The sequence below is a fragment of the Mirounga angustirostris genome, unplaced genomic scaffold, assembly GCF_029215605.1.
Source record: "Mirounga angustirostris isolate CCGP_5_RB_7025 unplaced genomic scaffold, mMirAng1.0.hap1 SCAF_13, whole genome shotgun sequence".
In the NCBI taxonomy this organism is placed as follows: Eukaryota; Metazoa; Chordata; class Mammalia; order Carnivora; family Phocidae; genus Mirounga; species Mirounga angustirostris.
Window position 1 is genome coordinate 104,639,357 of NW_026991721.1, and position 26,999 is coordinate 104,666,355.

Consider the following 26,999-nt stretch of genomic DNA (forward strand, 5'->3'; position numbering starts at 1 on the left):
GAAATCATAATGGAGAAGGGAAGCAGGGTGAAGAGAGGGGTCTGGGGGAGGGCAGTGCGGAGAAAGAGATACAGAAAATGAGAAGATACCAACTTTGAGGGATTATCTCACGTATTATCCCAACACCATGTGCAACAGCAGATACTTGGTGATCGGAAAATTTGGGCATCAGTTTGGCTTCTGTATCATGTTGGGCGAACACTTCCTTCTTCTGGGTCACAGTCTCTTCAACTTAAAAAAAAAAGTGGAGATTAGCTCCAAAGTTCTGTCCTTCTGAGACTTCCTTCCGGGGAAGAGAGGAGAAGTTTCTCTAGGTCCTTTTCTTTACGCAAATTTGAACCCCTGATTAGTCTTTTAATAGCTGAGAGTACTGACTTCCTGTGTCTTCTCCTAGCTGTATGACTGTGGGTGAATTATGGAGCCCCTCCGAGTATCATTTTCCTCGTCCATAACAGGAGGGGAGTCATGCTTTTCTCCGGGGAGTGGTGAGGATTATGTTGAGAACGTGTGCTGTAGAGCTACCAGTTGAACAATGAAATGCAGGAGAATTGGAAGCATTTCTTTGTGTAGGTTACTTCCTCACATGATTCCTGAGGGAAGTGTGTAGCTGGGGACAGTGACACAGAATGAATACACTTTCCCACTTTTTGGCTTTGGCTCCTTAACTTCTGTAGACTCCTAGTGCTCTAGGCAGACCAAGTAGCAAACTTCTTTTGTTTAGCCTAACATCTAGAATCAATGTCTCCTTTAGAAAGAAGTGAGCATAAGAGGAAGAGGTCAAAAGCCCTGGATCCATTTTGCCTCATCAGCCTGTGACGGGCAGGGCATCCCTAGAAAGACTGCTACTCTTGTGGGAGCAAGTCCTGAACTCTTTGCTCACCTGACTGAAAATGTCCTTCCATAGTCTAAAAAAAAATGTCTTTGCATCTGACCAGTTATTGATATCATTCTTCCCCTTGAAGGGTGGAGATTCCCGCAGTTTTGAGAGTAACAGAGTAAATGAACAACATGAAGTAACCCAACCCTTTAAAAAGAGCCATCTAGCAAAACAAAATTGAAGATGCTTCTGTTAGCCTAAGAGCAACCATTCCACTCCGAGATATTTCTCCAGAGCAAATGATTCCTTTAAACTTCATGGAACAAATAGGAAGTCATTATATTTGTAGGATACTCTGAGTAGTCCCTATCAGGCCATCCTGAGTGCTTATGTCAGGCCATCCTGAGGAGATTACATCTTAGCATATCAGCAGCCCATTTGCACCAGTTTGCGAAAAACCAGAAAAACTCTTAGATATGTCCATCGGGAGACATATGCAATAATGTTCGTAGGGGCATTGTTTATAAGAGTGAGTGTGCATGCGCACACACACACACAAACACACACATTGGAATACAACCTAAATATCAAGAAGGGAATGCATAAAGTGATATGATCATGTAATAGAAAGGAATGAACCAGAACTAACTTATCAACATGGATGACTCTCCCTACAATGTGGGTCAAAACAGCGAGTTGCAACAAAAGTATACATACATATTATGCTGTTTATATAAAATTTTAAAACAAGCGGAACAATGCTATTTATTGCTTAGAGATATTTGCATAAATATTAAAGTATAGGGAAATGCATGGCATGATAAATGCCCAGTTCTGGATTAGCTAGTTACCTCAGAGAGCTGAAGCTGGGGAGGGCAGGAGGGGGATATGTCGATGTCGCCAATGTTTTCTTCTTAAGCTCCTTGGTAGATACATAAATGCGTGTTGGCTATACATTATACTTTGTTATATTTTAAATATAGAAATTTAAAAAGTCAAAAATTAAAGCTGTGAGAGAGTAGTCCCAGATGAGACTGGCAAAGTGTGCAAAGGGCAGATGATGGGATGCCCTGTAGGCCATTTTAAAGTTTGGCTTTCATCTAAGGACCAAGGGGATCCATAGAAAGATTTCAGGAAGCGTGGGAGTGATCCCATTAACATTCAGTTAGCATTTGGAACATTGACTCCTGCTATCGAGTAGAGATTGGATTTGTGGAGGGTGGTGCAGTGAGGAGAAATTTCCTGCAGCCCAAACTGTAGAGCGCTTTCTCCTTAAAGTGCTATCTTCTCCTGCTTCCAGAATGTTCTTCCTTCCTTGTTCCCTCCCTCTGGCCATGCCTCTTCATCCCTATCCCTAATTCCTCTTCTTCCTCTGGCCCCTTTGTCCTGCTGTTTCCCAGAGTGTTTCTTTTTTTTTTTTTACCCTCTTTTTGTTTTTTTACGTATGTGTCTTAGTATCATTTATGTTCCAACTTCAGTTACCATCTCTATGCTTTTGATTCTCAAATTTATTTCTGCAACCCAGTCCTTTTTCCCAGCTCTAAACTGCTTACTGGATATTTTTCCTTGACCATCTCACAACAACAAAAAGATGTGCCTTTTCGTGCTGCCTTTGGGAACTTATTAACCATATTGTGATCTATCCAGTTGTCTGATCTAGAAAACTGGGTATTATTCTAGACTCTGCTCTCTGTCAACTTTCCTCTTTAACTGGTTTTCATGTTAGGCATTAAGGGTAAGGTTTTGGTGCTATGTGCTGAGACATCAGTTACTGATGTACTAGTCACTTTACTCCCTTCTATTCAGAAGATTTCAGTGATCTCACCCCCAGCAAGATAAGAAGCCAACTTTAGAGCATTATATCCAAGGCCCTTCTTGATCTGGCTTGTGTGGACTCTTCCCATCCTCATCTGCTGCCATTTTCCTCTCTCACCTTCTTTGCAGGTACACCAACCCACTTGAAATCCCTGAATGTGCCATATTGTTTTAGGGCTCTGTGCCTTAGTGTATGCTGTTCCTTCTGCTTAGAATGCCTTTCCTTGCTGTGTTTGTCTGGTGAACTCTTGAAGTTTTGTAAGCCAGCCCATTATAGTATTTGCCTTGTCCTAATTCCTAGTTTACTGACCTCTTTATCCCCAGTAGACTCTGAACCTCTGAGGCACAGAGAGTGACTATTCAGGTTTTTTTTTTTTTAATTAGAGAGAGTGAGCGCGAGAGAGCGCATGTGCAAACAGTGGGAGGAGCAGAGGGAGAGGGAGAGAATCTTAAGCAGGCTCCATGCCCAGTGTGGAGCCGGATATGGGGCTCGATCCCATGACCCTGAGATCATGACCTGAGCCGAAATCAAGTTGGACACTTAAATGACTGAGCCACCCAGGTGCCCCTCAGTTTTTACTTTCTTGTCCTGACACATGGCAAAGGCTCTTCAAGTGTGTTTAGCTAGGGTTGACTCACCTAGGAAACTTCCCCTTTTTGAACATTCCAGAGGAAAAAAATACATTGTAAACTGTTAGAACAGATATTCTTTGTCTTCTGCAGTTTTGGTATTTTCTACTTCGCTTAGAGCAACTCTGGAAGGATTTATATAGAGAACATTTTAAACAAAAGTGGCGGGGGTGCCTGGGTGGCTCAGTTGGTTAAGCGACTGCCTTCGGCTCAGGTCATGATCCTGGAGTCCCTGGATCGAGTCCCACATCGGGCTCCCTGCTCGGCGGGGAGTCTGCTTCTCCCTCTGACCCTCCCCCCTCTCATGTGCGCTCTCTCATTCTCTCTCTCTCAAATAAATAAATAAAATCTTTAAAAAAAAAAAAGTGGCGGTGTTCTCAGTCCTGATCCCTGATCCTTCCAGGAGCTGTCTTTATAATCTCTTTTCAGTTTCTTTTTTGTCAGTCCTCAAGTTTTCACTCATACTGCCTTCTGCTCATCTCCCAGATTATGTTTAAACTTCCTTGATCCTTTAACAAGATGATGATAATAATAAATAATAATAAACCTGTCTTCAACACTGCTGCTTGTTCTTCACACTCTTTCCTTATCTCTGTTCTCCTTTTCATCATTTAAAAAAAAAAAAACAGCGATTTATGCTTGGTGCATTCGCTGGGGTGGCTCATAGCCTACTCACCCCACCCACTGGAATCTGACTTTAGGCATTCCCACTAGTCGAAAGCTTTCTTCAAAGGTATGAGCGACTTCCAGCTTCCCAGTCCAACTATGTCCCTTTAGGCATAATGCCACCCCTTCTCTCTGTAGTTTTTGACACTTATCATATTGATGATCTCTTCCTTTTAAAAAAGTTTTTCCACTCTTAGCTTCTGTATCACGGCACTCGCATAATTTCTAGTCTTTCTCTGACTCTTGCACTTCACTGGGAAACTAGATAAGTGTCTTATGTTTGGAGTTACCATATATTTGGGCATATAGGATCATTTCTTTATCTGTTTACATTGATTCAACAAATACTTACTGAGTGACAGCAAAGTTCCAGGCCCTGGATGTGTAGTGGAGAGAAAACAGATGGGGTCTAACTTTCTGAAATCCAGAGTTTCAACTTGGTTATCTATTACTGGGTAACAAATTACCACAAACGTAGAGACTTAAAATAAGACTCAGTTGTTGTAGAATAGGCATCTCTCTGCCCTCTGCTTCAGGGCCTCACAAGGCTGTAGTCATGGTGTCTGCCAGGGCTGGGGACCCAGCTGCAGCCTCCAGTGGGCAGGGATCTGCTTCCAGGCTCACGTTGATGTTTGCAAGATTCATTTCCTTGCCGACCGGTGGGCAGATGTTCTCAGTTCCTTGCTGGGGTTTGGCCAGAGGCACCTTCGGTTCCTTTCCACGTGGGTCTCTCTGTACAAGCTTGTTTCATGGGGGCCAGCGGGGAAGAGGAGAGTTGACTTGCAAGATGGAAGTGATAACCTTAGGGAATGTATTCATGGAAATGACATCCCATTACTTGTACTGTATTCCACTGGTTAGAAGTAAGTCACAGATCCTGTGCACACTCAAGAGGAGATCGCATGGGGCAGAAATGCCAGGAAGCAGAGACTCACCAGGGGCCTTCGTAGAGTCCTCCTGTGAAACCTCTTACTGTTTTTCCTCCAGCAATACAGCCCTCTCAATTTCTGCTGCTCTCAGATTGAACTCATGACCCTCCCCTTGCCCAAACCTCTTCTCGTCCTGTATTCCCTGACCTGCTCAGCAGCCTCGTATCTGTCCAGTCATCTTCTCTAGAAACCCAGGGGTCGGGGCGCCTGGGTGGCTCAGTTGGTTGAGTGTCCGACTCTTGGCTTGGGCTCAGGTCATGGTCTCAGGGTTGTGGGATCGAGTGGCCAACTCTGTGCTCAGCCCAGAGTCTGCTCGAGATTCTCTTTCCCTCTCCCTCTTTTCATCCCCACCCTGTGCTCACTTGTGCTCTCTCTCCCTCTCTTTCTCAAATAAATAAAAAAAATATTAAAAAAAAAAGAAACCCAGAGATCATTTTCAACACTTCCCCCTGAGGTTTAACAGGCTGCTGGGTTCTGTACATTCTACCCATGTGGCATCTTTCATGTCATCCTCTGCTTTCCACTTACTGACGTGGCTTTCGTTGGTTGTTCAGATGTCTCTTTTTTTAGATGCCAAAAGGCAGAGTCTGGGTCTTATTCTTCTATGGATCCAAAGTGCCAGCCTCTAGAGCAGTGATTCAGAGTCTTGGCTGCACATTGGAATCACCCAGGGAGCTTGGAACATCACCGATGCCTGGAACCCACTGCTAGGGACAACGATGCAGTCGGTCTGGATGCCGCTGAACGTTGGCGTTCACAATCTCCATGGTTCAGGGGCGCCTGGGGGGCTCAGTCAGTGTTGGGCTCTTGATTTCTACTCAGGTCATGATCTGAGGGTCGTGGGATGGAACCCGCATCAGGCTCTGCACTCAGTGGGGCGTCTGCTTGAGAGTCTCTCTCTGCCCCTCTCCCCACTCGTGTGCGCATGCTCTCTCTCTCTCTCTCTCAAATAAATAAAAAATGAAACCTTTAAAAAGTCTCCAAGATTCAAACATGGAGGCAACCTTGAAAACCATTGCTTCTAGTCGAAGAAATCAAGTCTCTGGGTGAGTGAAAGGTTGAGAAAATGGTAAACATTTAATGCATAGGAAGAATTTAAAACTAAAGTTAAAGTTGTGTTTAAAAACACACACACACACTTCAAATAGTATATGACAAAGCTTAGTAATCAAAACGATCTCTATATGGTCAAGGAAGTGGGGAATATGTCTTTTTGTGGGAATGAGGGGGAAAATCAGAAATGTGAGGGAGTAAAGATATAGTCTCTCAAAATACAAAACTTCAATTTTTGTGCATATGAAGTAAGCAATAAAGTGAAATAAAGAACCACCTAGAATAATTAGAATATTTCTTTGTGTTGAGCCTCTGTGTGTGTGTGTGTGTGTGTGTGTGTGTGTGTGTGTGTAAGGAATAACTTGCGAGTCGTTCTGATCTTCTCCTTTATTTCCCAGGCGTATCTTGAAGACAGTTGCCCTGGGTCAGATGCTGTCCTTGTGTATATGTGGGACAGCCGTCACCAGCCAGTACCTAGCAGAAGAATACAGAGTGAACACCCCCATGCTTCAGAGCTTTATCAACTACTGCTTGCTGTTTCTATTTTATACAGTGATGCTGACATTTCAATCAGGTCGGTCAAATATGAGGATGACCCTTTCGACAAATTACCTTCATAAAAATGTTTGGCTTCTGGATATTAAAAAAATAAAATGCGAGGTAAAACCAAGAACGGGAAACTATTTTTCATAGAAGTTATTGGAAAACTGTGACACCCCTGAATGCTACGAAAATTTATGGAGATTTATGTATAATTCTCAGAAATTGTTGATTAAAATGGGGAGCACCAAACTGTCCCAATAGAAGTTGTCAAAAAATAAAAAAATTGCTGGGATGCCTGGCTGGCTCAGCATGGGACTCTTGACCTCGGGGTCATGAGTTCGAGCCCCATTTTGGGAGTAGAGATTGCTTTAAAAAAAATTGAAAAACAAAAATATAAAAAAAAGTGTAAACGCCATTACGAGTTAGGTTTTATTTTTTTCTCCCATGGTTGATAGATTTAAGAGACAGTATTAAAAACCCTTAAAAAGAGCCTCACTCTCCAAAATATATATTTCCAGCCAAATGGAGAACATTAAATGGAGCACTGGTTACATGTGGATCAAGTGTATGTCATGACAGAGACAAAGGCAAGGAATTGGCAAGGAATTAACATCTTTATCACTGGCTGTTTTTTTTTTTTTAAGATTTATTTCTTTATTATATATAGAGAGAGCAAGCTTGTGCGTGAAAGCAGGGGGAGGGGTAGAGGGAGAAAATCTCAGGCAGACTCCCTGCTGAATGTGGAGCCTGATGCGGGGCTCAATCTCACGACCCTGAGATCACAACGTGAGCCGGAACCAAGGGTCGGAGGCTTAACTGACTGAGCCACCCAGACGCCTGGGTGAAGTTGTTTTAGAGTCATTATAGAAATATGATTTGTAGCTAGCTACACAGAAAATGGGAAGAGCTAGATTCTGGCTGACATTTTTGTGCTAGGCATCATTTTAATTGCTTAACTCACTTTGGTGATGTGTTACCTCACTGAATCCTCCCAATGAAGCAGTTGGGTATTACTGTTACCCCCACTTTGCAGATGAGGAAACTGAGGCGTGCAACACGTAGGTAACGGGCCGTGAGTCATGTAGGTAGGAATCGGTGGAGACGGATTCCGACTCAGCCAGCCTGCCCCCGAGCTCATGCTCTCAGCGGCACCCCACATTAGGGGCTGCTGGTCATGACAAATGTCCTTCCCACAAGAGGAGAGCATGACTTTGAAAAACAAATGAAATGAGATTGAACTCAGAAACGTGAGGACTATGGGTAACCCAAACTGATTGGGAGGGGGCAGTGCTTCCATTTTCATCGTTTTGAGCTGCATAATGAAATCATTGGTGTTTGCAAATCCTCATGTAATATGAACCTTAATGCCCAATGGTATCTGGTGTCGGGATAAGTGACTTGTTTTTGAAAGAAAGTGGAAACCAGTTGTGGGAGAGGGGAAAACATCTTAAGGGGAAAGTACCAAATTTGGTAAGAACTTTAGGAGTTGGAAATAGAATTGGGTACATGGTTAATAGCTCTGGATGCTCCTTTGTAAACATTAGCCTTTAGGAAGTCAGTGTGACTCATAAGTACATCAGTGAGGTCCCCCCGAGGGATGGTTGGTGGGTGCCTGCCATGCTCTGTCAGACGTTGAGGGAGACTAACTTTGTGTTTTCAGGATGTTCCTCCTAATTGGGTTTTAATGATAATTATTTGGTTATGATTCTCACTTGCAGGTTATTTTTACCATAAAGCCTTCTCATATATGTGCTAATTATGTATCTCCTGTCTACTACATTCTCCAAAGAAGTGAATTGCAGTTAACTTGAATAAGTAGAATTTGGGGGATAAAAGGTGTTTCTTCAGTGATGCCACCAAATCTTTTTTTCAGACTTATCACTGAGTTAATTTTGTCTTGAAAGCCATTTCTTCCAAAAGAATGACCATGTGCAGAGGTTAAATAACCCTTGGATTCATAAGAAAACATTTGATTTTTATAGGATAATCTGTAGCTTGTCAGGAATGGCAACATCCAAACCCATACCTGGTTATTATGTTTCTGTTACAGTAGGAAATGAAATTTAACCACTTTTCTCCTACTTACTTTCTCTCTGGCGTATTCTTTAAATCCTTGGTCTATGTTGACATCTTAGCTTGGGTTTCATAGTAGAAAAAAATCTGACACTTGCTGAGCTATTGTAGGCATTTTGGTTCTGAGTAATGGAGATTAGAAGGGACCACATTCAAAAGACAAAGTAAACCTTCACTTTGACTCCTTAATCTCTAAACTGATATGCCTAGCATCATTTTCAAGTAACATGTACCAACCCAGATTTCTTTGAACCAGGGAGTGATAACCTTTTATCCATCTTGAAGAGAAAATGGTGGAAGTACATCCTACTTGGGTTAGCAGACGTGGAAGCTAACTACCTGATCGTCCGAGCATATCAGTACACCACTCTAACCAGTGTCCAGGTAAGGGGGGCCTCCTCTCACCCGTGTGGATTTTTCAGCTTCCAGAGAAGAATCTGAGCCCATATGTGCTAACCAAATTTTATGGAAAAGCTGTTCACTGGCAGAAAACCTAAGTACAGGTGGATGCTATCTATTTCTTCATGGGCCATGTGTGCTAATGAGTAAAATTTCCTGGAATCAGTGAAAATGTATGCAAGTTAATCAGTTCCCAAACTGCCAATGCTGTTACAGAATAGAACAGTTGCTACCAAAATAAGCATAAATATTTAGTTGGCAATTGATGTTGTGATGTTGACAAGAGTTCTTTTTTAAGTTTGTTTAAAGATGGCATATAAAGTGAATATACTTTTGTGCTACAGAAAAGTTGGAGGTTTGCTAGTAAAGTAGATATTCGAGACAAAAGGAACTGTTGGAGTCCCTGGAAAGAAGCTTGTAGACATCTGGGGTAGAGATTAAGCACCTTGGGTAGCCAGAGGTAAAACTGATATCACTATTTCTCTTTTAGGTTTATTCTTGCTGGATTGAAAGAAAAATGTTCCTGCAGAACAGTACTTTTTAACTAGGTGTTGAGGAAGACTGATTTAGTTGTCTTGATGTTAGCAAACTGTGGGCTATATCATGACAGTGACTCTCCACAGCTAACAAGAAAATGTTTCATGAAGGAAGGTGAAAGTGAGAGACCTCGATGCCAGGTTTAGTCTTCACAGTTTAATAAATTTGTAACCTTTTTAAAAAGATTTTTATTTATTTATTTGAGAGAGAGAGTGAGAGAGGAAGAGAACACGAGCCGGGGTGAGGAGCAGAGGGAAAAGCAGGCTCCCCGCTGAGCAGGGCTCGATCCTAGGACCCTGGGATCATGACCTGAGCCGAAGGCAGACCCTTCACTGACTGAGCCACCCAGGCACCCTGAAATTTGTAATTTTTTGATGCATCAGTCTTCTCACTATATAAAACCGTGGTGTCCTTATTTCATCTCTGGAAGACTTAAAGTGTAATGAGACTTACTTCACTTGGAAGACATAAAGACTGATGACAATTCAGTACTTTTCCGGTGTGAATATACATTAAATGCTACTATTATCTGAATGCCTCATATTAAATATTTTCTCTTCTGTATCATCGCGCTAATCATGCTAAGCATTGTCTTCAGCAGACCTTTGGTTTGGGGAAATATGGGTTAAGACAGATATCACAGGAGGCACATAGAAAACCCAGCATTCAGAAAAATTAAAACCAGGAGTTAGGGGTGCCTGGGTGGCTCATTCGGTTAAGTGTCTGCCTTCAGCTCAGGTCATGATCTCTGGGTCCTGGGATCGAGTCCCGCATTGGGCTCCCTGCTCAGCAAGGAGCCTGCTTCTCCCTCTGCCTCTCCTCCTGCTTGTGTTCTCTCTCTCTCTGACAAATAAATAAATAAAATCTTAAAAAAAACACTATTAAAACCAGGAGTTACCTAAAGGATCAAGTTCATCACAGATAGGATCAAGTGTGCTTTTAGCTCTGGGTAATAAGCATATACATATGTAGAAGATGCCATTTTTCTAGTCACGTTCTACCCTCCTCATACACAATTTAATTACTTGATTATAATTCCCAGAAACTTTGGTTGCGGACGACCGATAATGACCAGTTTTCACTTGGTACAAGGTCTAAACACAGCTAAGCAAAAAAACTTACAGTTGTGTCTTTGACTGAAGCTTATGCCTTAGACTATTGAAAACACTTTCTTTCATTCTAGCCTCTTAGAAAAACCCAAGCATTTGGTCGTCAAAAGTTACGTGCTTCTGGTCCTCGCAAGGAGTCTGTAAAAAGGGCATCTAGCAGTTAAAGCTCCCTGCTGCCGTGGTTGGGGACTCTCCCTGAGACTCTTCCAGCTGATTCTCTACTTGAGTAAATCTGCAGTGTGGGTGGAAGGATGGAAGTTGGGCCCTGGGCGTCTCTGAACCTCCCGCTTAAGGATTCCTTCAGAGATTCTGGAATAGCAGACCACTGATGGGTGGTTTGCATGAAGCTCAGGACGTGGCCGTCGGCGCCTGTTGGACTAGGTTTCTACCCGTGTGTCCCCCCGCTTTACCCCACTGCTGTTGCTTTTCCTCCCCCACCCACAGCCAGGTTCTCCTCCATTGGGCTGCTCTGTTCTTTCTAGAACACGCTGCTGTTTGAAGCCTTGTCCTCCATTCTCTAAGGCCTCCTTCAATCTCACTTTCTCCTCTCTGCTCCATCTCTAATAAAGTATTTCTAACAAAGCCTAACTCAGTTTTGTATCTGTGCCTCCCCCCACCCGGGGGTCTGACTTCACACCGACTGTGGGTGAACACTAGTTTTTAAAGATTAAATTAAATAGGGAGGCTCTTGGGACTGAACACATCAAGGAGAAGACATTCATCACCAAGAGTACACTGTGAGGAGGAGAGTCGATGTAGATAGATGGCCAGTGTGCTCGATAGCAGATGAGAAGTCGGGGAACTTTATGGTAGGAAGGGACCTGTGAGACCATGTGGTCTGATCTCTTCGTTTCATGTTGTGACGCCAAGGGGGACCGGCTGGGGAGCACGCTGCTGGTCAGTGGCGGGACTACATAGGCAGCTCCCTTAGATGGCCACTCATTGCCCACCAAAAATTGTTAAAAATAGAATAAAAATTTTAAAAGATTTTATTTATTTATTAGAGAGAGAGAGCGAGCAAGAGAGGGAACACAAGCAGGGGGGCGGCAGGCAGAGGGAGAGGCAGACAGCAGGGAGCCCGATGTGGGGCTCGATCCCAGGACCTGAGGCGAAGGCGGATGCCTAACCGACTGAGCCACCCAGGCACCCCCCAAATAGAATAAATTTAAGTCTGATTTTAAGACACAATTGAAGGAGAGGGAGTCTCCTGTGAGACTTTTGAGAGTGACCTTTTTTTTTTTTTTTAAACTTTTTTTGTTTAAGGAACATCGTTCAGACTTTGTTAAGTCATTATGGCTGATTCCGCCGGCGTCTTCCAGGATGGGCTGTTATCCTTGGCATCGTGTAATGGTTTGTCATTCAGGCAGGCTCAGTAAAGCACTTAAGGGATTAGAGCCGTGTAGCTGGAATGAATAACGAGGCAAGGTGCTCATGCCTGCTCCCGGCGCGCTGGCCCCCCAGCAGGAACACTGCAGTGGAAGGCCATCAGTCAGCAGCCGTGACGGGCTCGGACAGGCTGCAGGAGATTTAGGGGCCTGCCTTGTCCAAAACGAGACAGACACAGAGAGCATCCGAGACAAGGTTAAAAAAAGAGCAGGAGGAGCAGTAAAGCAGGTTCGGGAATATTATTAGTATATGGAATATATTTTTTATCCTTGAATGCACTTCGCAACATTTGTGAATTCAAGAGTCGAGGGAATAAAATCTCCATTTTTTCCCCCTTTATCTTCCAAGTGATTCTGAATTTGCTGTGATTTTGGCACTGCCTGTTAGCCTGACAATATCGGGGGTGGAGGAAGTATTTTTTGGACCCACGATCAGCAGGTGATGGAGGAGTATTCGATGAAGATGAGCAAGAGGACTCTCTGTGAGCTGGGGTGGGGTTGGACACTTTGTCAGGGAGATGGTGTCTTTTGGCTTTGTGACAATCTCCTGTACTTGGTAGGGCTTATTAGCCCAATGACACCTAAATATCTGCTTGTGACTGTTTATTCTATGTCTGGCTAGCCTTCTGAATGCTGCTAAGGGCTGCACTGTGTCTGTCTTGTTCTCTTACGTAAAATGGGAACTGTGGTTTTCCTCATACGTAAAATGGGAACTGTGGTTTCGGTCTCACAGGGTTGTGAAGATTCAACGAGTCAATCCAGGTAAAAGTAAATCCAGGTCATCCCGGTAAACCGCCGTTGAGATGTTCAGGGCGGGCAGGAATAAAACACGGACTCCGAGGATTCCTTACCCGTGGTATAGCTGAGGACAGATGGTTTACGCCATTTGTGTCTCTTTCCTTGCAGCTTCTGGACTGCTTTGGGATCCCTGTGTTGATGGCTCTCTCGTGGTTTATTCTTTATGCAAGATACAGAGTGATCCACTTCGTCGCTGTGGCTGTATGTCTGTTGGGTGTGGGAACAATGGTCGGTGCAGACATCCTGGCGGGGAGGGAAGACAGTTCAGGTGAGGCTGTGGTCCTTGTTTGCTTCGCTCACAGAAAAAAAAGCGTTGCTTATGTTTTCGCTTCTGTATTGCAAAGCTCTGTGGGAAAAGACAGAAAGCATGTCTTGGCCAAACTGTCTTTTACGTTTTATTTTCAGATTTACTTGCTTCTGCTATTGGGACCCCTTCCGCCAAGCGTGCTTTGTGTCCCTGCCCGCCCATGGCCCTTGCTTCTTTTTGTCACACTAAATAGTTTTGTCTCATGAGAGAGAAGTTTCTTTAAATATTTGCAATAATCCTCTTTTGGCCCATCCATTCAGATTAGTTACTGGAAAAACTTGTAGATTCTTGGCTTTTTATCAGAAGGAAACTTCATGTCCACTGCGTGACCGACCTCTTTTTCAGTCGCTCTCTGGATGAGAACACTTGGACATTCTTTGGGCCAAAGTTCAGACAATGGATACTATAAAATCTAAATATGGCCTCTGAATTCGCCCAGTGTGCACGTGACTTCACTATGTCCTTGGATTGAGGGAAGATGAAGTTGACTACCTAGCTTCTTTCCCTGCAGTTTTTAGTTAATTCCCTTCCATGAATTCCATTAATTTCTTTGTCATGGAATCATTTCCTAAGGCCTTATGTTATCCATCTTCCAGTTGCGTCGTCTCCCGAGGGGTCAAAATATGAAAAATCACAGCAGAATTGTGCCATAAAGTGAGAGGAATAAGAGTCCTTAAACTTCTAGAAACCAGGGTTTCTCCTTCTGTAAAATCTTATTTAAATGAATGTGAACCAGATATACTCCTGGAAGCAAGCTAGAAAGGGTCCCCTGTCTTAACACTGTGTTACCTCTTTGTGTCTTGTTTTCCTACAGGGAGTGACGTCCTGATTGGTGACATCTTGGTCCTTCTTGGGGCTTCCCTCTATGCTGTTTCTAACGTGTGTGAAGAATACATTGTGAAGAAGCTGAGTAGACAGGAGTTTTTAGGGATGGTGGGCTTATTTGGAACAATTATCAGCGGCATACAGCTGTAAGAGTCTAAAATCTCCCTTAAAAACAAAATAAGCGCATATATGGTACATGATTACTTTCCAGCTACTAATATTCATTGTTGATTTGGCCCAGATTCCCATTTGAAATCAGTGACTTGCTAACTATTAGGAGATTCTTGAAATACCAAGAATTATACCTCATTTTCTTATATGTACATGATGCTTATGATTTCTCCTTACGATGTGGTAGAGGCATTACCATACAGACTTCATTTTTCAGTTATTTCCAGAAAATATGAACTCCCTATTCAAATGGAAAACATAATGTCATGTTGGCTACTATTTGGAAAGTGCCTTGAAGGGTGTCAGGCATGTTTGTGGGCTCCTTTGGGTTTCATTTGTTGTCATTTATATTAAAGACACTTAATTTTTATACCCTAAGAAAAATTTAAGAAGCAATGTAATTCCTCATCTTAGCTGAAATATAGCAACTAAAATGCTTATAAACTAGTGAAAATGAGTATGTGGATCTCTCTCTGACCTCTTGTTTTAATCTTAGATTGATTGTGGAATATAAGGATATTGCCGGCATCCGGTGGGACTGGAAGATTGGTATGTACATAAAATGGTCATCCGTCTTTGGGCAGTGTCCTTTCCTCTAAGTGACAAAAATACACGTCGAGAAATAAATACTTCATATGAGTAGTATTTAAGCATTTTTGTAAAATCACAGAGTAACTTGGTACCCAGAGGGCTCCAGGGTTTACATTGAGTTTTCCCTGAGAACTCGTGAATGAATCTTCACAGGAGTTAATTCTTAATCTTTACCTTCAGGAATAGCTTTTCTTTACTAGGAATTCTGACAAGACTGACCTTCAGTCATACTCCCTTTCAACTAGATCTGTATCACGAGTCCTCAAACCTAATGTGAAGGTTGTCTGCTTGATGTAATTTGTGAAACATTAACCCGAACATTGTGAGGGTGTATAATCACCCACCAACTTCCATTACGACTCTCACCTGATACTCTTGGGCACCTGCACAAATAAATAATATAGAAAACAGTGGTAGAAAAGTTAAGAAAGACTCCTTCAACCATATTTAATGATGATGGAAAGAAGTTAAAAATAGCCCACAAAGTGTCATGGAAGTTCATATGCTGTGCTTGGATAATTTAATTCAATTAAATAACTTGGATTGCCAGAGTGTGTGAGTGTGCGTGAATGTGAGTGGGTAGGAGTGGGTGTACATTGAGTATGGAGGTGGGATTGAAGGAGTGGTGGCAAAACTGAATGGTGAGCACCCACATGGCCAGCTCTGTCCCGAAGAGGATGGTTGGACTGTGCTTTCTGAGAGCTGAATTTAATGAGATGGCAGCCAAGCCTTAAAATGCCACAGCTACCTGCCTTTGATGACTAAAAACACTGTATTCTGAATCCAGTGACACAAATCATGTCCAACCAGTGAACCAGATAAAAGCAAACAAAAGATGATGGGTGATTTTTCTTCATAGTGATTCTTTTACTGACCTTTTATCACAGCATCACGTTCTCTGGGGTGGGCAGATGAGGCGGGCGGCGAGAGCTGTTGAACCAGTCACACCATGAGCAAGTCCCCGTGGCCTTCACTATCTAACACCCTGTTGCAATTTTGAAGTCCTTACTCTGTGTCATATCTTGTTGTTATTATTATTTTTTTTGCTGTGAGCTTTCTGTGTCTCATTTGCAATGCTGAGCATTAGCAAGTGGCTCTGCAGAGAGTGTGTGAAAGGATCAGGGAATTGATTATGGCAGCCAAGCCTTAAAAGCGTCTTTGCCTTCTGATTTCTTCCTGTAATGTTAGATATTCCACTTTGCTTTTTCCGTAGCCCTGCTGTTTGTGGCGTTTGCCCTCTGTATGTTTTGCCTGTACAGCTTCATGCCACTCGTGATTAAAGTCACCAGTGCCACCTCTGTGAACTTGGGCATCCTGACAGCTGACCTCTACAGTCTTTTCTTTGGACTCTTTCTGTTTGGCTATAAGGTAAGCAAATAGATTATGTTCAAAGAGGAACACTTGCTTGGTCTACAAGAAGTCATGGGTGTCTTCACTAGTTTAGATCCAAAAATAAAACCTCATCTTTTTTTGGCAAGAATCTCATTGGACGGTCTGCACTCCAGGCAAATAGCATCACGTTCATATTATAATAAGAGTTTTGATGCTCCAGACTTCTCTAAAGGTCTTGGGGACCCTCAAGGTCTTGGGAGCGCCCTTTGAGAACTGCTGCATTGGAAGTCCATCTTTCTTTAGTATACCGTTGGTAAATGCTTGTCGACGAGTTTGCTATCCCAGTTATTTGAACAAATAGCGAGAATGTTGGCTGTTGCTTGATAATTTTAGTTTCATTTGGGGACAGCAACTACATTTCTTACAAATAGCGAGAATGTTGGCTGTTGCTTGATAATTTTAGTTTCGTTTGGGGACAGCAACTACATTTCTTTGTCCTTGTAAAATTTTGTATCCAGGCAGAAATTGCTTGGCACTGATTTACACTGTTCCCAGGAATTGGCCATGAACTCACAATGCCTCGTTCAGTGGGGTCTCAGAAATTTCTGCTTAAGAAGCGTAAACCATTTTGCCTTGCCGTGTTACATATGAAAGGAACTGGGTGTTATCTTTACAAACTTGCTGGTTAAGCTATTCCTGAACTTAGACCGAAGGAGTATTTATAGCTTTTTGGTTGCATCATTAAAAAGTAACAAATGTCAGAGTGAACCAGAGAAGTGATCTGACACGCCTAGATTGATTGATTGATTGATTTTTAATGAGACCAGTTGCCAAGGGCTACAACGTGAGCCTTACAAGTGAGCTGTGGTGCTGTGCTTGCATTTCACATGGCCGCCACTAGGGGGTGATGGTGTTTCTATTCTGTGGTTAAGCTTCGTGGTTATAGGTTATCTGTGTTAACATACGACCCCGCTCACCTGTGCGTTTTTCTTTTTAAACCAAGTACATTGATTTAGCTTTAGTAGTTTAACTTCTTCTAAGTAAAATAGTATCCAAGTGGGAAGGAGGAAGTAAGGTTAAAGAAAGAAAAGCTTTGAAAATACACCTGCCGCTACCTATTACAAGCTCCCTTCATGTAGATATTTGCTCTTTAACTGCTCTTCACTTTAACATGAAAAAGCCTTTTTGTATGTCATTTTTTTGACCACATAACTTTAAACTGCTATTCTCAAAATTAGAGCATGTGAACGTTAAATTCCTTCTCCGTTCTTTTGCTCTATGTTTCTTTGTCCCTGCACGTCTAGTGGTTCACTCTTAACCCAGATCAGATTTGACTGTTTTTGTTCAAAAGCCGTTTCAACACTTGTAGAGCAAAGAGCGGGTCTGCTGTGATCTTCAGAGTAAATTACAGAGGTGGAAAAGCATTCAGAGCTTAAAGAAGATACCTAGCATTTTATTTTATTTTTTTAATTTTTAAAAAAGATTTTATTTATTCATGAGAGACAGAGAGGGAGAGAGAGAGAGGGAGGCAGAGGGAGAAGCGGGCTCCCCATGGGACAGGGAGCCCGACGTGTGACTGGATCCCAGGACCCTGGGAACATGACCTGAACTGAAGGCAGACACTTAACCGACTGAGCCACCCAGGCCCCTGATACCTAGCATTTTAGAAGCAGTTTTTTTTTTTTTTTTTTTTTTTGTGAGAGAGAATGAGAGACAGAGAGCACGAGAGGGAGGAGGGTCAGAGGGAGAAGCAGACTCCCTGCCGAGCAGGGAGCCCGATGCGGGACTCGATCCCGGGACTCCAGGATCATGACCTGAGCCGAAGGCAGTCGCTCAACCGACTGAGCCACCCAGGCGCCCTTAGAAGCAGTTTTTAAAGACAGAATTATAAGCCCAATATACCACCAATTCTTAAAATTGTAGTTTCTAAAATAACTTTGGCTCTGCTTTTTAAAATCGACAGTTGAAAGAATTTTAAAAATTTCTGCACTCCTCATTGTCAGACTCTGCCTCCTCTGGAATTGATCTTGAGTAAATACTTACTGACCAGAGTAGCCGCAAGAAACCTCCAATATAGATCCAGACACAAAAAGGCAGAATTAAAAAAAAAAAAAAAAGAAAAGAAAGGTAAAGGTAAGAGCCTCTAATTTAGGAAACTTACCTCATTCCCTCAGAGTCTCTCCCTTCTAAGGGAGTGACTCCATTTTATCACCTGCTTCTTAAGAGAAACAAGATACTTTTTCTTCTATACATTTAAAAACCAGAAGACTCACAGAAGCTCACAGCTGGAGATGGCCAGCACTGTACATAATACTCATTTCAAAACCCTGTTCAGTTTCTCCTTCTACTTTAGGGAGTGTATCTGGTTTTTTCTTCTTTCTCTCCTTCTCATCTCCTTTCTCAACCTGTTGTGTTTTCTTTTCTTTTCTTTTTTTTAAAGATTTATTTATTTGACACAGAGAGAGAGACAGCTAGAGAGGGAACACAAGCAGGGGGACTGGAAGAGGGAGAAGCAGGCTCCCGGCTGAGCAGGGAGCCCCGATGCGGGGCTCGATCCCAGGACCCCGGGATCATGACCTGAGCCGAAGGCAGACACTTAACCGACTGAGCCACCCAGGCGCCCCTGTTGTGTTTTCTTATTGTTTTTCTTTGTCATCTTCTTCTTAGAACTCTTTTTAGGCATTAGAACGCTTTGGGGGCATACTATGAAATGTAAATGAATTTAAAAATATTTATTGGCTTGAACAAAATATCATGCTCTGTTCTTTTTTTTTTTTTTTTTAAGATTTTATTTATCTGAGAGAGAGAGAGAGAGCACGAGTGGTGGGAAGGGCAGAGGGAGATGGAGAGGGACACTCCCTGCTGAGTGGGGAGCCCTACACAGGGCTCGATTCCCTAACCCCGAGATCATGACCTGAGCAGACATCAGACGCTTAACTGACTGAGCCACCAAGTACCCCAGCATGCTCTGTTCTTAACTTTAAAATCAGGTTAGCAGGACTGTTCATAAATTTGAGTTTGCTTGTTCCAAGAAAAAAGAAATGATCCTAGGCATTTAATTACACATTCATTATGCTACATAGTTTCCTTAAAATTTACCACATCACTCTTGGTCAGTCTTCAGCTCTTTTCTTTCTGTGTTTTATCTTTCATGCTGTTAAAAACAAATATTAATTCCCTTAATACTTGAACTTTTGTATGGATCCTTGATTCAAATAAGAGCAAATATACAGACTGCATAATATTATTTATTTAAACTTTGGGGATGTGTCAGAATGCTGTTTTCAGTAATAATACACAATGAGTTAGTGTCTTGTCTACACTGCATTTTGCTCTGGGTGGTTATTTTCCTAAAACGGGGTGGGTTGGAGAAGGTCACCAGGAACTCCATGCATCCTTGTGGTGTGTCTGTCAGAATGCGCTCTTGCTACAGTCAGTCCTTCTGGGAGGCGAGAGGGTGGGAGACTCCTCCCAAAGGACTCCATGCCCTGTGCCTGTCCGACTGCACTTTACACCACTAACCTCTTCGGGTTTGAGACTTTTCCGAAAAAATGGCGTCTTTTGAGCTCTAAAGACCTTATCTGCTAAGTCCACCATAAATCTGATTGTGTAACCCTCGTCTCCCAAAAGAAGATAATTTATTACATTTTAACAAACTGGATTTCATTGCATTAGCCTACACGAAGGGTTGTGGAGAATGTGTCATATTTGTACATCCACATTTTAGGTCCAGTGTTTCTCTGTTTCATAGCAATGTTATAAACGGCGCTTAGGGTCTGAAATTGGCTCTCTCATGGATGGTATCCATGCTGACCTTTGATTCTCCCCACGAAGTGGGGCTGGCTGCAAGGTGGAAGTCCAGCTGGGCGTATCACACAGAAAGGCAGGAGTTCCATTTCCTAGAGACCCAAGGATCCTCTTGGCTCATGTGGCAGGTGTTGCCCAAGCCCGTGCGTTCACCGGAGGGTTTGGGGGCATTGGCATCTCTTTGGAGGAAGCTTCCAGAAACAGATTACGAGAAGCTAACCCTCAAAGCGTGGCGGGCAAGGGGGTAGCAGTCAGCATGTGTTTGCCAGAGACCACAACCATCGCCTGTTCTCCTCCTAGTTCTCCGGGCTCTACATCCTGTCCTTCTCCGTCATCATGGTGGGCTTCATTCTGTACTGCTCTACCCCGACGCGCACGGCGGAGCCCGCAGAAAGCAGCGTGCCGCCCGTCACCGGCATCGGGATCGACAACCTCGGGCTGAAGCTGGAGGAGAACCTGCAGGAGACCCACTCGGCCGCCTTGTAGCTACAGAGGAAGGCACCACGCTTGTGCCCCCGAGGCTTCCCCGGAAACCAGGAGGCGCCCTGGGAGGCAGCAGACCCTGCTGACAGCAGAGGGGACTCGGAAAATTATTAGGGGAGCGAGCACTGCAACTTTGGATTGGATCCCAGTGGTTAGATTTTGCAAAGGAATAGAAAATAGTGTATCGAAAATACGAAAACAGAGCAGAAGGTGAGGTGGCTGGGATCATGTTTCTGTGGGTTTGAGGACCAATACCTGTTCGGGTCAGGGAGACAAGGTGCGCCCCACACTGGGGTCTCGGAGGCACCCGTGGGAAAGCATGGTGGGGCCGATAGCCAGGCATGATCCAGCCTCAGGGCAGGGCCTGCGAGCAGGCTGTGCAGGCTGGGCTGGGCAGTCAGGAGTGGGGGCAGCCCAGGGTGGTTTGGGAGCCGCTTTCCGTAGTTGGAGGCCTCTGGGTTTTGTCTTGCCGAGGCAGTCATTGTCCACAAGCCCTGTGGTCTTCACGCCACAGTGAGGTCTGCTGACTGATGGCATATGGCAGCGGCCGGGGTGGGGTAGCCCTTGAGAAATCCTGAGATACCAGTGTGGGTACCATCGAGGCAGGAAAGAGGGGTGGTGCGGTGAATGTGGGGACCCTCTCTCCGTTCTTCAAAGAGGATACTACACTGCTTCTCACCAAGTATTTGTAATGTGCCATGAGATCTTTATGATACTTCTTCAATACAGAGTGCGACTATGTAGCATCATCATGATATTAACTACCACTCTGCCACTTTACAAAAACTGTAAACGGTATGTAAACTTTTTTTTAATGTAATAAAGAAATCAAGGGGAAGTGTTCATGTTATTAAAAGATTTTGATTTCATGGGAATACATTCGTTGTGTGGTTTCTTTGATTAACCACTTCCCCTTCTGGATTCTTAAATGACTTAATATATTCAAGATTTCTTCATATCCAACTTTTCAGAACCATGTCTTCTGTAAGGTAAGGCAGACCTACCTGGGGTTATGTTGGGATGGAGGGGAATTCAGAGCGAGCCCACAGGTCATTTGCCGGAAGAAACTTTTTAAAATTCTGAATTACCTTAATTTTTTTCTTTTTTTTTCTTCTTTTTTTAAGTTTTTTGAGTGAGATAACTTTTTATTCTCTGCAGCCAATTAAAACTGATATTTGATTTTCGCTGTGTACCATTCACAGCTGCCAATGAGTAGAAAAAGGTTAGGTTACCGTGTTTGGCCTTTGGGGGAAGACTTTCATTTTGATTAACATGTTATTTCTTGAAATATCCTGCTTAAGAACAAACCTGTATACACAGGGCGAAGTGGAGAGCCTCAGGTGACAGCATCCCACATGTCTGTCAAGTCTCAGCTCAACCGTCATCTCTTTCTCTGAAGCCTTCCTCAGGTTATCCAGGCCAGGCCCCCTCTCCTCTAGGTTCCCAGGGCCCTTGTTCATATCTTCTTTGTTGCACTTACTGAGTGCTTGCTGTTTGTCTGCCGTTCCTCACCACCGGTTGAGCTCTTCAAGGTCAACTGTGGTCTCTATTCATCTTTCTGGACCGTTTGTCATCTCTCTTCTTGGGCATTTATTTATTTTTTAAAAGGTTTTGTTTATTTGAGAGAGAGAGAGAGCGAGCAAGCACGAGCAGTGGGGAGGGGCAGAGGGAAAGGGAGAAGCAGACTCCCCTGCTGAACAGGGAGCAGCAATGCGGGGCTCGACCCCAGGACCCCAAGATGACGACCTGAGCCGAAGGCAGAGTGAACTACCCAGGCGCCCCCTTGGGCATTTATTAAATGAACTTTGTCTTTGGCCCCAGTTCAGAACATTTAAGGGGAGATTGACCTAAAACAAGGTGTTTCATGCAGATACATGTGGGCAGTATTATCTTACCCTGCTTGGCTCTTTCCACCCTTCCCCCTAAACCTAGTGTTTTTTTTCTACTCACCTGCTCCCTCTGGAGAGGGGCAAAGGAGGTCAAACCTGAGCATCCTAAACTAAACTAAACTAAATTAAAACTTAGAATTCAGTGTTCCAGAGAAGCAGTGCTGTGAGTGATGTTCAGCAATTAATAAGAGTACCGCAAAGCCGTGCATCCTGGTTTATACAAGTTTGTAAAGACGGAGAGTTTCTATAATACCACTTCCATGGAAAATGTATTTTCAAACGTCTGGCTCACATACAGGCTTTTGAACATAACACGTTCTCAAGTTGAGAACCTCCCATAAATTCTTTTCCAGCCTATTAGAACGATACTGATTTTTCAATATTTTCTTGTAGATATTCATGCCATTAAAAAAAAACAACTGCTGAATAGTATAATAGGGCTGCTGGATTGTTCCCTCGTGTTGTATAGAGGTAATAGTGCATTTGGACTGCGGTTATGCTAGAAGAAGAGAGGGCTTTGCTGGCGTCATTCTCACTGTTTGCACTTTGAAACTAGGTTCTCTTGCGGACCGTGAACATTTCTCACCTTTCTGGGACCCAGGGAATTTGTATGTGTCATCCATGATGTTTCCAGCAGGTGGCGCTTTAACAGGTATAACAAACACCTTTGACCTAAACCGTCATCTTTCATTTTACAGCTTCTCCATAATGTCCTTTTTAAAAGATTTTATGCATTCATTTGAGAGAGAGAGAGAGCATGAGCAGGGAGGAGGGGCAGAGGGAGAGGGGGAAGCAGGCTCCCCACTGAGCAGGGAGCCCCACACAAGGCTCGATCCCAGGACCCCAACATCATGACCTGAGCTGAAGGCAGACGCTTAACCAACTGAGTCACCCAGGCGCCCCTACAAGAGGGTGTTACGATGACTGCCCTCAGCAGGGATTGTCTTTGATGAACAGCTGAAGGATGGAGCTCTCAGGAAAGTTTGGTGCCCGTGGTGAAAACGGAAGCCGGGATTCCTTGCTGCGTCTAGCAGCCTGCAGTCCCCGGGGCTCTTGAAATAGTTCTGAGGGGCTGGGCTTCCCAACTGCTGAGCCAGCACATGCATCTTGGGAGAGGAGGTGGGAAGATCCTCGTGTAAAACCCAGCTCGTTAGTGCCGTTGTCCTCGCAGCCCTGGAGCCTGCCCTTTGAAATAGCTGTCTGCATCTGCGTCGAGGTCTTCCGTATGCCTAGCCACAATTCTCTCCTCCATCATTGTTATGGTGATGTGCCATTTTCATCCACATTTAATCACTTAGTATCTGGACATATCCTCAGCCCTCAGAACATACCCATAAATCAGGGAAATTCAGCAGATAGCCACTTAGCTGATTAAAAGGCAAGAGATTTATGAGGAAATTAGGTAATGCTGAACATGCAGTTTTCCAGTAGTCTTAGAAAGGGTGTTTTGAGCCGTCCGGCAATCTGGAGAGGTATCAAGGGGAGTAAAGGCTCTTCAGAACAGCAAAATTTTACTTGAGGGTTTGTGTCCCAAAATGTCTTCTCCTAATGCTTTTGTCATGCACTTTATTCCTTGGTTTCAGTATTGTCTTCTTAGAGCAATTGTTTTTTGTTTTGTTTTTTAAAGATTTTATTTATTTGAGAGAGGGAGTGGGAAGAAGCAGAGGGAGAGGGACAAGCAGACTCCGCCCTGAGCACGGAGCCCAACACAGGGCTCCATCCAACGACCCCGAGATCACAACCCAAGCTGAAATCAAGAGTCAGACGTTCAATCAGCTGAGCCACCCAGGCGCTCCTCGAGCAATCTTAAAGTGCAGATACTTTTGGAGGAGGAGGAAATTTAGGTTGGAAGGGAAAGAGAAGTGATACCAAGAAAAAATGTAGAAGTCATTTGAACAATTGTTGGCTCCAACTGACCATAACAAGTATTCAGATGGTGCCAAATGATCATCCCACGATCACCTGTTACTAGCCATCACTTGCCCAGTGGGGAGGCTGATGTGATGGCGGGGACTCACAGTGTGAGAAGCTGGAGTTCCCGTGCGGAGTTCCACCTTCCTTGACCACAGATGTTACTTTCTTCCTGCTAGGTGACTGTGCTTTTCCACTTTTGTCCGAGTGTTTCCCATTTTTTCGTTCCTTCAGATTTCTTTTCTGACTTTGGTCTTGTGAGCCCATGTGAGACCTCATCCATCTTGGTCTTTGTGAAAAGACTGCTAGTTCAGTGCATGTACTACCTTTACATGTGGGGACACAGACACACCACCGTCACCAGTAACACCAACCCGTCCCCACCCTGCCCTCCAGTGTCTTATTTCTCCAGAAATTGCTTTGTGGATAAGATTGATTGCAGTTGCTTCGGGGAATCTGCCCCACCCTTGACACATGCCTAGAGGCCTTCCTGTAGAGCTTCAATTCCCTAGTCCATCTGTTGGTTGAGAGTAAATGGTACCTTTACTTGCCCACAACTGGTATACAACATTTATTTGGTCTCTACTGTCGCTTAACCAACTGAGCCACCCAGGTCCCCCTAAGGACATAGATTCTATTTATGCCCCAATTAAACAAGTGAGGAAATTGGGGCTTTATCAGTCAGGATAGGCTAGGTTATGCTGCTGTAACAAACAACACCAACTATATTATTGGCTTGAAACAATAAAGGTTTGATTTTTGGCTGTGCTACACGTCCACTGTGGATCTGCTTCAAGTTGTCCTCACTCTGGGGCTCTGGCTAATGGAACAGCCTTAACAGGGAAAGAGGGAATCAGAAAATTCCTCTCTGGCTCTTAAAGGCTGCCTAGAAATGACAGGTGGCATTTTCTCTTACATTTCATTGGCCAAAGCAAGTCACCTGGCCATGTCCAAATTCAAAGGGATGTAGAAATGCAGTTCTGCTATGTGCTTGGACGGGGAGAAAACTTGGAAGTATTTGTGTGCATCTCTGTCAGAAGACCTAAAGAAGTTAAGCAACTTTATGAAATTTAGACTCTCATCTGTCTGACTCCAGAGTCCACACTCTTAACCCCCATACCATAATGCTATGGTAAAATAGTAATAACTTCATTATCTATCACTATTGAAATAGCAACATCAGTAATTTGGGAAGGAAATAAAAAAGGGTAATCAAATTGCAAAGTATTGTTTTACTTTTTATAATAAAATAATAGTAATTTAGACACATGGAAGTCTTTTTTTTTTTAATTTCTTTCATTTGACAGAGAGACAGCGAGAGAGGGAACACAAGCAGGGGGAGTGGGAGAGGGAGAAGCAGGCTTCCCGCTGAGCAGGGAGCCCGATGCGGGGCTCGATCCCAGGACCCTGGGATCATGACCTGAGCTGAAGGCAGACGCTTAATGAGTGAGCCACCCAGGTACCTCTAGACACATGGAAGTCTTATTAGAATCAGAATTGTGGGCTTTAAGCATTGACGCTTTGTTGCGTCTTGATTAGTGGCACTCAAGTGCAATCATTTGATATAGTATTTGATTTGTAGCACTCACACCTGCCAGAGAGTCCTTTTAGTCCCTGGGAGTTTGAAAATAAGTTCTGAGCTTCAGGTTTTGGTGGCTTTCCAGACAGAGGCCTGCTACCTGGGGAACTATTAGAAATGCCAGCTAGAATAAGTAATAATTAATATGTTAAACCCTTAAGAGATGGAGTTGTTTGTCTACTACTTAAAAAAAAAAAAAAAACCAACAAAAAAACTCCTGGGTGAATTGGAGGTCACAAGGCAACTTTGGGCCTCAGCAGAGATGTCTTCTGGAGGAAACCACCAGCCTTGTGATCACAAAGCCGCCGGCTCGCCCTCCAGTGCTGAACACTGCGCAGCACCACCCTTCTGGCCATGTTGGGGCCCACTGTCCTCCCGGGGTGCTGGCTCTGCCTCCCAGGGCTGCAGTCACCCTCCTGGCTACACGTCAACTATTTTGAGTTTCGCCATCTCACGACTTGTCAACTTGAGACACGCAGTTGTTTCTGTTGTTGACTGTGAAGGAGAAAGATCCAAAAGTCAAGAAAGCACAGAGTGACTCATCATTATTAATGTCACAGATAGAAACTGCTCCATAAAATGGGGACATAGTTACATCACGTTTATTTTACTAATGAATTATTCTAGAACTCATGGTCCTTATTAGTAAGAAATTCTCTCTTGAGGGGCTCTCCCGTTTCCCTGAGTTACCTGAAAACCCATAGACCATCAGTCTTCCTAAGGGAGGCAGTCTTACTTCTTTGAAAGCCATGAAGGTAACTCACCTTTTTAGAGGAGATTCTCCAAGAGATTCGCATGTGTCCAGACCAGATTCTGGGAAAGTAACTATTTTCAATGAATCTAAGCTATCCTATCCGCTTTTGAAGGGAAGCTGCTGTCAATGAGGCTAGAGCAGTTTTCTGGTGCCTTCCTGGCTGAAAAAGAGAAAAAAAAACCCCACAAATTTGTTATCTGGACAAAGTTGTTCCACTATATTAAATTTAGGATGACTCACATTTAAGAATAAACTATCAAGTTTGAAAAATTTAATGATTTTTCTTTAGAAGCATAACATCTACTAGGAATCATCTCTCTGATGGGGATTAATAAGTATTTGTGCGTTATTGCCATAAGCAGTAAAATTTGTTGCCAACAGTATTATTTCAGTTTTTGGCCCAGTGGAATGACTAGTCTGTGATTTTCTCAGAGCAATAACATTTATTTCCAACTGTACATTTTGTTTTATTATCTTTCAGTTTCATATTGAGTTTTATACTCTCAGTCTCTTGGTGTGTTCAGTCAACTCCTGCCTCCCAGTCACTCACCAGCCCTCACTGAGGACTCTGACACTGGCCGCCATCTTCCCACCCA

At 43.6% G+C, this 26,999-nt stretch overlaps 1 protein-coding gene across 4 annotated transcripts in view; it reads left to right on the forward strand.

Annotated features, from left to right (window-relative positions):
• SLC35F2 (solute carrier family 35 member F2) overlaps positions 1-21,145 on the forward strand; it is a 51,754-nt gene extending 30,609 nt beyond the window's left edge. For 3 of the 4 annotated variants that reach the window (XM_045895123.3, XM_064577503.1, XM_064577504.1), the window contains exons 2-8: positions 6,309-6,484; positions 8,783-8,910; positions 12,863-13,022; positions 13,876-14,032; positions 14,554-14,606; positions 15,862-16,016; positions 20,088-21,145. In XM_045895123.3, the coding sequence (XP_045751079.2) occupies positions 6,309-6,484; positions 8,783-8,910; positions 12,863-13,022; positions 13,876-14,032; positions 14,554-14,606; positions 15,862-16,016; positions 20,088-20,273 (1,015 nt within the window). In that variant the 3' untranslated portion in view covers positions 20,274-21,145. The remainder of the gene's footprint in view (positions 1-6,308; positions 6,485-8,782; positions 8,911-12,862; positions 13,023-13,875; positions 14,033-14,553; positions 14,607-15,861; positions 16,017-20,087) is intronic. The other variant, XM_054512323.2, reaches the window with a different exon arrangement.
• Positions 21,146-26,999: the final 5,854 nt, after the last annotated feature.